Here is a 15,541-nt window from a genome sequence, read left to right as displayed (position 1 = left end):
TAAATGTAATATCTCATTTTAGTCTTAATAACCTTGGGGAAGTGGATTAAATATGCCTTAGCTCCATTTACAGAAGATACCAGTTAGTGGGGAAGCAAATGGGATGTTCAGAACATAGTCTTCCTTCCTTCCTTATTATACATATATAATAATGTATATTATGTATACATAATGTTCATATATATATATATATATATAGACAGAAAAATGCACATATATTTTTCACTGAAGCCCATGTTGCCAAAGTATCAGGACTTCAAAGCCATGCTCTTTCAGAATTCTTTACTGCATTTATACTAGGGCAGATGTTGGAATGTACAGATCTTGCCCCTCCTGTATTTTCATTGCCGCACAATCAAGCTGTACAATCAAGCAAAATGGCTAAGTTAATTTGGACTGTAGCCACCCAGAGAGCCCACTCAGGCAGGGGACCTCAAGGGCCAGCCCTGCACTTTGGGTAGGTATGAATGAAGAGCCTTTTTCTTCATCCGGATCAGGAGTTTGGTCACTACCTCCTTCTGCCACCAGATGATCATCCACACCAGCAGTGTCTCCCTCTTAACCTCCTGGTAAATGAGGTGCAGGCGTGGGGAGTTGCTGTGCAAGGAAGCATACAAGCAAGAGGTAGTACAGGACCAACAGTGGCTACTGTTCCTGTCTACTACAGGGAACCTGTTTCTTGGAGCTGGTAGTTTGTGAAAAGTGCCATGAGAGAAACAGGAGAGATGTGAGGAGGTGGTCCTTGGTCACACATTGGTCAAGGAAAGCTAGAGGAAGTGCCATTTATGTTCCAAACCGAAAACGAGAAATCAACTTCGAGAAGGGCTAGGGAAGCACTTTTTTCTTTTTTTTAACTTTTTCTTAATGTTTATTTTTGAGAGAGAGAGAGCATGCAAGCAGGGGAGGGGCAGAGAGAGAGAGAGGGACACAGAATCTGAAGCAGGCTCCAGGCTCTGAGCTGTCAGCACACAGCCCGATTTGGGGCTCGAACTCACGAACCGTGAGATCCTGACCTGAGCTGAAGTCGGACGCTTAACCAACGGGGCCACCCAGGCGCCCCAACAACTTTCTAAATATAGGGAACAGCAAAAAGTCCTGAGCCAAGAAAAAGCAGTCCAAAAGCTCGTGCGGAGTGAGGATGTCTTGAGATGAAGTTGGAGAGCTAGGAGGCCAAATCTTTTTTTTTTTTTTTTTTTTTTTAGGAGGCAAATCTTGAATGTCTTTTAGGTTATGGTAAAAATTGGTTATTTTAAATGTAATGGAAAGCCATGGAAGAGTTTTAAGCAGGGCGATTGATTGCATGGTCTGAAGTACATTAAAAACAAACCATGGGCTTTGAAACAGAAAATGGAAAAGGATTTCAAATGCAAATACTCAACAGAAGATGACCAAGGAGGTTGGTTCCCCTTCTGTGAGTTATAAATTCATGGTATAAATTAAGAACACCCTTAGAAAATTACACATGGCTTTTCCTTTCCATTACTACTTTATGTATGTATGTATACATGTATTACTTATTCTGAGAGAGAGAGAGAGAGAGAGAGAGAGAGAGAGAGGAGAGAGAGAGAATTAGAGAATCCAAGCAGGCTCATGGAGCCTGACTTGTGGCTCAAACCGACCAACAGTGAGATCATGACCTGAGCTGAAATCAAGAGTCAGATGCCCCACTGATTTAACTACCCAGGTGCCCCTCATTATTACTTTAATTCAAACTTTATTTCAGCCCTCTGTCCTGAAGTTTCGGAGCTCAATAATAATGTTTGAATTCCTGCAAATAAATGTATGCACAAGGGCGTGATAAAGCACATCAAAAAATACTCGTCAAATTCAGGTTGGTCATTCCCAAGCCCAGCCTTAAATTCTTAGTCTTTGGGGGTTCAGGTCCTTTCAGCATGCCCTCTCAGAAAGAGGCAAGTTATCTGGAAGCAGTTTGGAAGCTATGTCATCAGGACGCGGTCTTAAGATGGCACCAACGTAAGAAAATGAGGTGCTCCCAAGAGGGCTTTTTCCCAGTGGGGCCTGAAGTCTCCAAAAACTCGACGCTAAACTCACTCCCAGGCCTAGGCTGGCTGAGGGAAACGAAACGATACCCCAATATCCCTCCTTTTCACACTCTTAAAGAACGCCTAGAATTCTTCACAGGGAAGAGGGCTCAACCCCAGACACCTGGAAAAGTCCCCCTCCCTCTCCCCACAGGCGGGGAGGAGAGTCAACAGCCTGCCTAGGTGCCTGCCCCTGGGCCAGCGGGGGGGCGGAGCTTGCGTGCTGACAAAAGGGAATCTTGCGTGGGGGCGTTCGTGCGTGCATTGGCCGTCCAGAGAGTAACCGTTACAGGGCTCCGCGCTTCAGCTGCCTTTGATGCTTTTCTTCTGATGTTACTTTTTTTTGTTTTTTTAAATCTTCCTTAAAGGCGGTGTGTTGTGCTTTCTGGCTAAGTTGTGCCAGGCAAAGCATTTGTGAGTGTCTAGTACTGGGGTGAAAATGGTGGCTCGAGGGCAAGGGGAAATAAAAGCTTATTGGTTCCCCAACCCCTACTACTGATAGGTAGACTGGTCCTTGCTTTACCTCTCCACACCCCTTGACCCCCCACCCTTGGTTCCAACTTTCTGCAAACCCAAAAGGTAGGTCCTTAGGTCTTCAGTGTAGTTATGACAGTGATCAATTTAGGGAGTTTGATTCCACTGAAATTTCATTATTCCTATCAGGTTCTCAACATGTCAACTGTCAAGGAGAAGCTTATTGAGAATCTAATTGGGGAAGAGAAGATCTCCCAGAGTAAGATCACCATTGTCGGAACTGGTGCTGTAGGCATGGCCTGTGCTATTTGTATCTTATTGAAGGTAAGTAAGAAGTCTTGTAGGTATTGATGAGTTCAGGGTTGTAGGGCTAATCTTTTGATAGCAAATATATATTCACTTATCTGATTTTGACATAATTTAAGAAACATTTATCTGGAGTTTACCATGTGATAAAGTACATGGTCTAGCCAGGCATTGCTAGACCACTTAAATTTATTCATAGGAGACACATTGATTGCATTATTTCATTAATATTCTGTTTAAATGATTCCATACCTTGCCTTCCTGGAAGAGTAATGGGTGAAAATCGTATTTCCCAGAAGCTTATATTTAAAAAAGTTTTTTAAAATTGTAAGTATTACATGCTCATTATCCAAGTACCAATTTGATAAAATAACAATGGAAGTCCTTTAATGTTCCTTTCTGTTTACACAGCATCTTTTCATGTGGCTGTTGGCAATTTGTATATCTTCTTTGGAGAAGTATTCAAATTCTTTGCCCATTTTAAATCAGGGTATTTGTTGCTGACTTGTAGGAGTTCTTTTTCTATTCTAGGTATTAATCTCTTATCAATTATATTATTTTCCAGTGTTTTTTTCCCATTCCATGGTTTTTTCACTCTGTTGATAGTGTTCTTTGATGCACATTTTTAAATTTTAATGTGGTTCAATTTATCTATTTTTACTTTTGTTGCAGGAGCTCTTGGTGTCATATCCAAAAATCATTGCCAAATCTGATGTCATGAATCTTTTCACTTCTGTTTTCTCCTCAGAGTTTTACAGTTTTAGGTCTTACATTTATATCTTTGATCCATTTTAATTATGTATATGGTGTAAGGTATAGGTCCAACTTCATACTTTTGCATGTAAATATCCAATTATTCCAGTATGATTTATTGAAAAGACTCTCCTTTCTCACATTGAATGGTTTTTGGCATTCCTGTCAAAAATCATTTGACCATGTATGTGAGAGTTTATTTCTTTTTTTTAAAAGTTTATTTATTTTGAGAGAGAGAGAGAGAGAGCATGCATGCCAGCAGGGGAGGGGCAGAGAAAGAGAGAATCCCAAGCAGGCTCTGTGCTGTCAGTGCAGATGCCAAAGTGGGGCGTGATCTCAAAAACCATGAGATCATGACCTGAGCAAGATCAAGAGTTGGGCATTTAACCAACTGAGCCACCCAAGCACCCCTGTGAGAGTTTATTTCTGGGTTCTCTATTCCATTGGTCTATATTTCTTTATGCCAATGCCACACTATTTTGATGACTATAGCTTTGCAATAGGTTTTGAAGCATGAGACCTCCAGATTTATTTGTTTTCAAGATTGTTTTAGTCATTTAGAGCCCTTTAAGATTTTATATTAATTTTAGCATGGAGTTTTTTTCTATTTCTTTTAAAAATGCCATTGGGATTTCATAGGGGTTTGCATTAAATCTGTAGATTACTTTGGGTATGTTGACATCTTAACAATATTAGGTCTTCCAACCCGTGATCATGCGATGTCTTTCCATTTATTTGTGTCTTCTTTAATTTGTTTCAGCAACGTTTTGTAGTTTTCAGTGTACAAGTCTTTTGTTTCTCTAAATGTTTTAAAGATATTATTTCATCTTTATAACAACCTTGGGAGCTATGTACTGTTATCTCCATTTATAAACAAAAATACTGAAACATAGATATTAAGTAACTTGCCCATGGCCAAGTGGCTAGTAGGTGAAGGAGTTAGAATTCAAACCTTGGCAATCTGGACACAGATCCTGTGTTCTTAAAAGCTTTATGATATTATATAGACTTTTTTTTAAAACTGGCAGAGCGAGATGACAAAAAGCCAAGCCAGTTAAATTCCAGAACCCCAAGAAAGGCTTAGGAATCGGAAGTACCAGTTGTCTCACAAGGTGGAGGTGAGGGATGGGGAAAACATGGGAGAATTGGTTAAAAGTTTATATGATGAGAAGGAAAACCACCAGATTCTCTTCTGCACATTTATCAACCAAGTAACTGCCTCTCACATCACAGCAGGCAAGGGGGAGGAGTACATTCTTTGGAGTAATTGAATCAGGCATGTTCTACACTTAAGACATCAAGGACAGTAAAGACAGGCATCTTATACAAAGCAGTAGGATCAGGTAAAAATCTGTATATTGGACAGTGAGGCAAGAATCCCCCTTACTTCTACTGGGCTGCTGGAAAGAAGAATGTCAACAATGGAATACAGAAAAGAGATGAAATTAGAGGACCAATCAGGAAGTCCAGTCACTCATGGATGTTTCTAGGAAGTGAAAAGAAAGAGAGGGAAGAAAATTATTCAAGAGATAAAATTATAAAACTGAAGGGTGTGAGTTTGCAGATATAAAGAATTTATTGAATGGGGTGCCTGGCTGTTTCAGTCAGTGGAGTATGCAACTCCTTATCTTGGAGTTGTAAGTTAGAGCCCCATGTTGGGTGTGGAGATTATTTAAAAATAGAATCTTAAAAAAAAAAAGAATTTATTAAGTGCTTAGTACAATGGATCCTATAAAGCCTCCTCCAAGGCATCATGGAATTTCAGAACTCCAATTGTGAGAGAAGGTCAGTTGTTGGAGCCCATTTATTTCCTACTAGAATCCACAGTACACTGGAAATACCCAGGTCACATTGATGCACATTGTGGGATAAATGGAAAGTGATGAAGGATATTAAAAAATATATATTTACATAGTTTATTGACTTCAAGGGACATATGGGCTGTAATGAGTACCATGACACCTGCATATATCATTGAAATGTGAACCTTATTTATTTATTTTTAATTAAAAAAAATTTTTTTTTCAATATTTATTTTTGAGAGACAGAGCATGAGTGGTGGAGGGGCAGAGAGAGAGGGAGACACAGAATCCGAAGCAGGCTCTAGGCTCTGAGCTGTCAGCACAGAGCTCGATGTGGGGCTCGAACCCAGGAACCTCGAGATCATGACCTGAGGTGAAATTGGATGCTTAACCGACTGAGCCACCCAGGCACCCCTATTGAAAGGTGGACTTTAAAGCATAGCAGTACAGCCTACTTCCTTGTCCTGTACAGAATAAAGTGGCCAAAGCAGTTTTCCTTAGATTGATATATATATTTTTTTATTCTCTTACTTTTACCTTACCATTCTCTTACCTTACTATATTTATTCTAGAACTCCCTGGAGAAAAGATCCTGGGATGCTCATAACAATTCTTGGTTTTTTGGTTTTTTTTTTAATGTTTACTTATTTTTGAGAGAGACAGAGTAAGAATGGGGGAGGGGCAGAGAGAGGGAGACAGAATCCAAAGCAGGCTCCAGGCCTTGTCTGAGCTGTCCGAACAGAGCCCTTACAGGGCCCCTGAATCCGTGGACTGAGAGATCATAAACTGAGCTGAAACCGGATGCTTTACCGACTGAGCCACCCAGGCGCCCCCAAATAACTATTCTTAAAAGATTGTAGCAGGCTAAACAAACCCAGACTCTCTATTTGGAATTCTGTTTAAGAAATGACTCATAGTTAATTCTTAAAAAACAAAAACTTTTGCGATTATTTGAGATCTGCCTTTGACAGTCCAGACAAATGGAGCTGGGAAGATTTCCTTGAAAAGAGTATTGTCTTGGCTCTCTGCACTAGATCCGGAGCCGGGAGCCCACGGCCCGGCCATGTCCCATCAGACCGGCACCCAAGCAAGTGAAGATGTTAAAGATATCTTTGCAAGAGCAAGAAATGGAAAATACAGACTTCTAAAAATATCTGTTGAAAATGAGAAACTTGTGATTGGCTCATATAGTCAGCCTTCAGATTCCTGGGATAAGGATTATGATACCTTTGTTTTACCCCTTTGGCAGACAAACAACCGTGCTATATATTATTCAGGTTGGATTCTCAGAATTATGGATATTCATTCCTTGATCTCCAGATCATTCTCATGTTTGCCAAAAAATGCTGTATGCAGCAACAGCAACTCTGAAAAAGGAGTCTGGAGATGGCTACATTAAAGATCAAGTATTTGGAACAGTAAAGGAAGATGTATCATTACATGGATATAAAACGTACTTGCTCTCACAATCATCTCCTGCCCCATAGACTGCAGCTGAGAAAGAATTATGACAAATTAAAATGAATGAGGTACAAACGGACGTGGGTGTGGACATAAGCATCAAACACTACAAGGAGTAGCATTTCCTATTTCTCAAGCTTTCCAGGCTTTGGAAGAATTAAGTAACAGCTCAACTATGTGCAATTAGAAATAGATATAAAAAATAAAATTATAATTTTGGCCAGTACAACAAATACAGAACTAAAAGATTTGCCAGAGAGGTTTCCCAAGGATTCAGCACGTTACCATTTCTTTCTGTATAAACATTCCCATGAAAGAGACTGTTTGGAGTCCCTAGTTTTTATTTACCCAATGGCTGAATACACATGCAGTATAAGAGAATGGATGCTGTATTCTAGCCGCAAGAGCCCTCTGCTAGAAATTGTAGAAAGACAATTACAAATGGATGTCATTAGAAAGATCAAGATAGATGATGGGGATGAGTTGACAGCAGGCTTCCTTTATGAAGAAGTACACCCAAAGCAGCATGCACATAAGCAAAGTTTTGCAAAACCCAAAGGTCCTGCAGGAAAAAGGAATTCGAAGACTTATTAGGGGGCCAGCTGAAAGTGAAGCCACTGCTGAGTAAAATCATTATGTTAAACATTGCAGTACTAGTTTTTCTTTAAGTCCAGTTTTTAGTACAGGAGAACTGAAATCACTCCGTGTTGACACATAGTAGGGAAAAAATGTACTTTTTGAAAAGTAACGCTTTTCACTTCTGTGTATTTTTAAAATTAAGGCTATAGAAGACTCATGATTTCTATTTTTGAGTTAAAGGTAGAAGAGGGTTCGACATAGTGATGTTTACTTTTGTCACACTGTTTTCACAGATTAATAATGATTCCATACTTTCACATAACTCTTAAAATTTTATACACTTGGGCCAAGTCCAGAAAGTCTAATGTCTCAAAGTAAGATACCCTCCTTACTGCTCTGTAGTGAGACATCAAATTTTTTCTTTAAGGAAGAAAGACCTTAAAATATTCATACTACTTATGAATATGTTAAGGACCACGTTAGATTATTTTCTAAACTGAGAATTTAGTGTGCCTGGGTAAAGGTGGAAAGTTGCTGACTCTGAGAAGCAATGCTTAACTCAGCCTGTGGGGTCATGTCTGCAACTTGTAGAAACAGTGTTTCATGGCAGCAGTCTTTTCCATTTGACTTTTTTGGTTTTTAAAGTGGCATTAAAATTTCAGATCAGTTCACTCTGAAACCTTAAAGGTACCAGATATTTTCTATGCTGCAGGATTTCTGATGACGTTGAAAGACATATTTGAACAGCTTTAATAAATTCTCTCTCTAATGCTTTGCAAAATTTCCTTTTCAAAAGTAAGTCATTTCCTTATAAGTAGTGTGAGGCCAAATATTTATGTTCAGATTGAATATTAAGTTAATATCCTTAAACAAAACTAAAGTCAACAATGTTGAAAGAGTTTTAAACATCAAGATTGATTTTTCTCCAGAACCACATATTTATAGGCAAATTGTGTTCTTTATTACTTTTAAGCATACTCAGATTTAATAAAATTGTTGGAAAGTCTTAGTACTTAACAGCCTAACACAAATTAAACACTTAAGAATCTTATTTCAATTTATATCTTACTTCAAAACACATTTAACTGTTTTTAAAGCTTTGCATTTCAGCTACAACCTACAGAAATTTAGAAATTTTGAGCCTCTTTTTTTTTTTTTTTTTTTTTTTTTTGATACTTGAAACAGAAGGAGTTAGAATACTACGCCATGTTAAATCTGATAAACCTGCTGCAAGAGCCGTAATTTGGAGGAGTTTTTAGGACAGAGACAGAGCATGAACGGGGGAGGGGCAGAGAGAGAGGGAGACACAGAATCGGAAGCAGGCTCCAGGCTCTGAGCCATCAGCCCAGAGCCCGACGCGGGGCTCGAACTCACGAACCGCGAGATCGTGACCTGAGCCGAAGTCGGACGCTCAACCGACTGAGCCACCCAGGCGCCCCTGGAGGAGTTTTTAAAAATGAACTATGGGGGGGGGGGGGGCACCTGGGTGGCTCGGTCGGTTAATCATCCGACTTCGGCTCAGGTCATGATCTCACAGTCTGTGAGTTCGAGTCCCGCGTCGGGCTCTGTGCTGACCGCTCAGAGCCTGGAGCCTGTTTCCGATTCTGTGTCTCCCTGTCTCTCTGCCCCTCCCCTGTTCATGCTCTGTCTCTCTCTGTCTCAAAAATAAATAAACGTTAAAATTAAAAAAAAAAAAAGAAGCATATTAAAAAAATAAAAAATAAAAAAAATAAAAATGAACTATGGGGATCCAGGATTTAGAATTTCTTCATCTAAACTTTATGCTGCATAAAACATATTAGAAATGGACATTTCATAGTATAAATATGAAACACCTTTTTATGCCTTATGTAAGGTACTATATGCACCTTTCAAAAATTCCATGTGTGTTCAAGTAAAGCATATTAGAATAATTATAGGTTGACAGGACTTTTTTCTAGAGTTAAGAGTATTTGTGTGGGGTTTTGTTTGTTTACAGATAATCAGACTATAATATTTAAACATGCAAAATAACTGTCAGTAATGTTGCACTTGTTTTCTAAAGATAAACTTTAACTTGTTTCATGGGTGCCCACATAGACACATACATACACAAATTACTGCATTGAGAATCCTAGAGCTGTGTTTCAGAACATAGCTGAAGCTGTATTTTCAATCAGAAAGAATGTTAAACCTGTCATGAAGGTATAAAATAATTTGGTAGTGAATATCTTTTTGTACCATTCATGTGCAATTGTAGTCTAGATTTTACACTACATGAAAGTAAATGGACATTTCAGAATATAGATGTGATTATATAGTCTTTAATTATTATTAAACCAAGATTTCTGGAAATCAGTGATACATTTGTTATAGAGTATAACTCAGTGTTTACAGTATGTTTTAGGTGACATCATAACAACCAAAGGTGAATAAGATATTCCCAGTAAATTTATATAGCAGTAAAGAATTACATGCCTTCTATAGACATTTTATAAGTGCATTTTATATTGCAATACAATTTTTTTCTCTTTAAAAAAAAGGAAAAGAGAATTGTCTGGTAACTTGTTAAGAAAAGAAATAATTCAAGTTGGAAATATAATTTAAAAGCAGACTGTGTTGGTTATTAAATTATTGTCACTCAGCTCCAAATCCAACTTTCTTTACTCTGTGTTGCTGGTGCTGGATCTCTGTGTAATCTTTTTCTCCTTTACCAGTCGGCATCTTGTTAGGTTCTGCCAATAGGGGGCACTAGAGAGAAGTTGGAAGGTAGGAGTGGAGACATGACCACCTTCTTCCTGTTTGCTTGTTGTGTTGGTCACAGTAGTCCCCTTTGCCTCAGTGGTAGCAGTTGGTTCTAGATTCTAGTTTCTTTTGGACTGCCCAGCCTCATTTTGCTCTTTCAGTGGTATCAATAGCAGCCAGGTTTTGCCTCTTCCAGAGGTCGGAGCCTGGCTCCATGAAGTGCCTCCTTTTAGTCTCTCTCTTTTTTCCCTCAGTCTTAGGGCTAGTGGCTTCAAACTGTGAGTGCTAGCTCTGGGTTACCTCAGATGTTCCCTTTTTGTCTTTTCAGCCCTCCAGCAGCTGTCTAACCAATTCCCTGTATTAAATACTTTCTGTTGAAATGCTTGGAGTGGGTTCTGTTTTCCTGTTCAGACCCAAACATATACATGGACTAATGTAAAAACTGGATCCATGAACATGATCTCGTTTTCTTATCAGTTAGCTTAGAAGTGATATTTGATGGCACAAAAACAGACACATAGACCAATGGAATAGAATAGAAACCCCAGAACTAGACCCACCAACGTATGGCCAACTCATCTTTGACAAAGCAGGAAAGAACATCCAATGGAAAAAAGACAGTCTCTTTAACAAATGGTGCTGGGAGAACTGGACAGCAACATGCAGAAGGTTGAAACTAGACCACTTTCTCACACCATTCACAAAAATAAACTCAAAATGGATAAAGGACCTGAATGTGAGACAGGAAACCATCAAAACCTTAGAGGAGAAAGCAGGAAAAGACCTCTCTGACCTCAGCCGTAGCAATCTCTTACTCGGCACATCCCCAAAGGCAAGGGAATTAAAAGCAAAAGTGAATTACTGGGACCTTATGAAGATAAAAAGCTTCTGCACAGCAAAGGAAACAACCAACAAAACTAAAAGGCAACCAACGGAATGGGAAAAGATATTTGCAAATGACATATCGGACAAAGGGCTAGTATCCAAAATCTATAAAGAGCTCACCAAACTCCACACCCGAAAAACAAATAACCCAGTGAAGAAATGGGCAGAAAACATGAATAGACACTTCTCTAAAGAAGACATCCGGATGGCCAACAGGCACATGAAAAGATGTTCAACGTCGCTCCTTATCAGGGAAATACAAATCAAAACCACACTCAGATATCACCTCACACCAGTCAGAGTGGCCAAAATGAACAAATCAGGAGACTATAGATGCTGGAGAGGATGTGGAGAAACGGGAACCCTCTTGCACTGTTGGTGGGAATGCAAATTGGTGCAGCCGCTCTGGAAAGCAGTGTGGAGGTTCCTCAGAAAATTAAAAATAGACCTACCCTATGACCCAGCAATAGCACTGCTAGGAATTTATCCAAGGGATACAGGAGTACTGATGCATAGGGGCACTTGTACCCCAATGTTTATAGCAGCACTCTCAACAATAGCCAAATTATGGAAAGAGCCTAAATGTCCATCAACTGATGAATGGATAAAGAAATTGTGGGTTATATACACAATGGAATACTATGTGGCAATGAGAAAAAATGAAATATGGCCTTTTGTAGCAACGTGGATGGAACTGGAGAGTGTGATGCTAAGTGAAATAAGCCATACAGAGAAAGACAGATACCATATGTTTTCACTCTTATGTGGATCCTGAGAAACGTAACAGAAACCCATGGGGGAGGGGAAGGAAAAAAAAAAAAAAAGAGGTTAGAGTGGGAGAGAGCCAAAGCATAAGAGACTCTTAAAAACTGAGAACAAACTGAGGGTTGATGGGGGGTGGGAGGGAGGGGAGGGTGGGTGATGGGTATTGAGGAGGGCACCTTTTGGGATGAGCACTGGGTGTTGTATGGAAACCAATTTGACAATAAATTTCATGAAAAAAAAAAAAGAAGTGATATTTGATCCTTCTGGGTGAAACTCCTTATCCTCTTCATATTTTATATATATATATGTGTGTGTGTATATATATATATATATATATATATATATATATATATACACATATACATGTATATGTGTATACATATATATACATATACATATATACATATATATATATATATGTATACACACACACACACACATCTCACATAATTTAGTATGTTTTAGAATCTACAGTTTTCCAGAAAGGTCAGATGGACAGTAGTAAATAGGGACTTTGATCCCTTTCCCTTACTGCTCATCTTTGAAATCTAGCCACTGGAATCTGAGGGGGGAAATTTCCTTCTATATAGTTCCATATTCTGTTTCACTTGGTAAAACTGAATTCAAATTAGAGTAAGCAAAAGGGAGACTGTACAGATCTTCCTGGATTTATGATGAGGTTACATTCCAATAGACTCATCATAAGTTGAAAACATCCTAAGTTGAAAATGTATTTAATATACCTATTCCACCTATCATAGCTTAGCCTAGCCTACCTTTTAAACATGCTCAGAACAATTATATTAGCTTACAGTTGGGTAAAACCATGAAACACAAAGACTATTTTATACTAAAGTGTTGAATATCTCACAAAATTTATTGAATATGGGACTGAAAGCAAAAAACAGAATGGTGTAAGTGTATTCATTGTTTACCTCTGTGATTGCATGGCTGACTGGGAGCTATGGTCTGGTTATATTCCTGTCTACCCCTAGGTTGGAGGTCTGACATTAAATGTGCTGTTCTGAACCACATAAAAATGTGGGTTCCCACAGGGGAGCACCTTTCTATTTTGGCCATAAGGATGCATACTAAAAAAAACTTCAGCCAATTTAAAAATTGGGCATAAGGGTTAAATATAATAAAGTCCTTTGAAAAAATTTAATAACTTTTCATTGTTTTAAAACTATTATCTGAAGTAGAAAAAACACACTTCTAAAAAACTTAACAATTATATGAAGGCAAAGCAATTAGTAATTTTTGCTACATTCTATCACTTACTTTGACTTCTTGTCACTCTATGCACATCCACAAACTATCATTTTTATATCATTTTTATACTAAAATATAACTATTTTGATTATGAAGTAACCACACAGAAATTTTCCTCAAATTTCTAAAACTGAAATAGGAACATTCTTCCGATCACGTTATTCAAAACTTTGATGTATTTTAGGATTTGGCCGATGAACTTGCCCTTGTTGATGTTGCAGTGGACAAATTGAAGGGAGAAACAATGGATCTTCAGCATGGCAGTCTTTTCTTTAATACTCCAAAGATTACCTCTGGAAAAGGTTAGTTTTAATTAAAAAAATTTTTTTTAATGTTTATTTTTTAAGAGACAGAGAGACAGAGTGTGAGTGGGGAAGGGGCAGAGAGAGGGAGGAAGATACAGAATCCAAAGCAGGCTCTAGGCTCTGAGCTGTCAGCACAGAGCCTGATGTGGGGCTTGAACCCACCAGCAGTGAGATCATGACCTGAGCCAACATCAGACGCTTAACCGACTGAGCCACCCAGGTGCCCTGGTTAGTTTTAATTTTATAGCGTTCTTTTCAGAGCTTTAAAAAAGAGTAATGAATTTTACCATATTGATATTCATAAATATAAAATTAAAAGTAGCACCACTATCATTAGGACATACAGTTTAAAAGGTTAATTTTTGCTTGAAGGGTTAATTAAAAAAAAGAACATTCCATTCAAATTTGAGAAAACTTGGAAAATATAAAGTATTTATAATGTATAAGAAAAAGTAAATGTAAAAAAAAATCAAAATCTCTCCTGTTAATGGTTTTGTTTGTTTCTTTTTCCTATTCATTTGTGTCATATTAGATAAATGCTTTTTATTTTTTATTTTTAAAAAATGTTTATTTACTTTTGAGACAGTACCGGTTTGGGAGGAGCAGAGAGAGGGGGAGAGAGGATCTGAAGTAGGCTCTGCATTGAGAGCAGGGAGCCCAATGTGGGGCTTGAACTCATGAACCATGAGATCATGACCTGAGCCAAAGTTGGATGCTCAACCAACTGAGCCACCCAGGTGCCCCTGGATAAATGCTTTTTAAACTTGTCATTCCATCTTCTACATTTTCCCAAGGTTATGTCTTGAATACTTTTTGTAATATTGTTGATATACATATCTATACTCTTTAACCTGGTTTCCTTTTTGTGTTTATAGAGGACCAGTTTTCAAGGTATAGTGTGAGGCCATACTACAGGAAATGGGGAGCTTGGCCCCATTAGCATTAGCATCATCTGTTGACCAAATAAGAAGCCTTAGAGAATTAGGAAAAATAATTATCATACACTAAAGTGCATAATGCACTCTTTGGTGATCTGATTCAATAGATATACTTTCTACTAAAGCCCTCTTGCCTAACATGATTGGAACTGAGGGTGGTTACTTAATTTTAAAATGTGTGTTAGGAGCCATCACTGGAGGTATCACAGTTCCAGATTTCAAGCTATATTACAAAGTGGTAGTAATTAAAACAGTGTGGTGCCGGCATAAACATAGGTACACAGATCAATGGAGTAGACAGAAAACCCAGAAATAAACCCAAAATTATGTGGCCAATTAACCTGTAACAAAGGAAGAATGAATATCCAATGGAAAAAAGACAGTCTCTTCAACAAATGGTGTTGGGAAAAGTGGACAGCAACATGCAAAAGAATGAAACTGGACCACTTTCTAACACCATACACAAAAATAAACTCAAAATGGATTAAAGACCTAAATGTGAAACAGGAAGCCATTAAAATCCTAGAGGAGGGGCGCCTGGGTGGCGCAGTCGGTTAAGCGTCCGACTTCAGCCAGGTCACGATCTCGCGGTCCGTGAGTTCGAGCCCCGCGTCAGGCTCTGGGCTGATGGCTCGGAGCCTGGAGCCTGCTTCCGATTCTGTGTCTCCCTCTCTCTCTGCCCCTCCCCCGTTCATGCTCTGTCTCTCTCTGTCCCAAAAATAAATAAAAAATGTTGAAAAAAAAAAATTTAAAATCCTAGAGGAGAACACAGGCAGTAACCTCTTTGACAGCAGTTGCAGCAACTTCTAACTAGCTATATCTTCTGAGACAGGGGAACAAAAATAAGCTGTTGGGACTTTATCAACATAAAAAGCTTGCAGGAGCACTGGCTGGCTCAGTTGGTAGAGAATGTGACTCTTGATCTCAGGATTGTGAGTTTGAGGCCCATGCTGGGTGTGGAGATGACTTCAAAATCTGAATAAATAAATAAATAAAGTAAGCTTCTGCAAAGGAAGGATCGACAAAACTAAAAGACAACCTACAGAATGGGAGGAAAGCAAATTGACAAAGGAAACAATCGACAAAACTAAAAGACAACCTACAGAATGGGAGAAGGTATTTGCAAATGACATATTTGATAAAGGGTTAGTATCCAAAATATATAAAGAACTTATACAACTCAACACTGAAAAAACAATCCAAAAATAGGCAGAAGACGTGAATAGACATTTTTC

The 15,541-nt window shown here is 38.6% G+C and overlaps 1 protein-coding gene and 1 pseudogene across 3 annotated transcripts in view; both read left to right on the top strand.

The window, feature by feature from the left end:
* Positions 1–2,332: 2,332 nt before the first annotated feature.
* LOC109271223 (L-lactate dehydrogenase C chain) overlaps positions 2,333–15,541 on the top strand; it is a 58,618-nt gene continuing 45,409 nt past the window's right edge. The window contains exons 1-3 of one of the 3 annotated variants that reach the window (XM_053899914.1): positions 2,333–2,456; positions 2,706–2,840; positions 13,248–13,365. In XM_053899914.1, the coding sequence (XP_053755889.1) occupies positions 2,715–2,840; positions 13,248–13,365 (244 nt within the window). In that variant the 5' untranslated portion in view covers positions 2,333–2,456; positions 2,706–2,714. The other 2 variants (XM_019456484.2, XM_019456486.2) reach the window with 2 other exon arrangements.
* LOC109271222 (twinfilin-1-like) lies at positions 6,080–8,055 on the top strand (annotated as a pseudogene).

This window comes from Panthera pardus, unplaced genomic scaffold (genome assembly GCF_024362965.1).
Source record: "Panthera pardus isolate Hobbes unplaced genomic scaffold, ASM2436296v1 HiC_scaffold_12, whole genome shotgun sequence".
NCBI lineage: Eukaryota > Metazoa > Chordata > Mammalia > Carnivora > Felidae > Panthera > Panthera pardus.
Note: the sequence above shows the minus strand (reverse complement) of the source record. Positions and strands in the feature narration are given on the sequence as shown.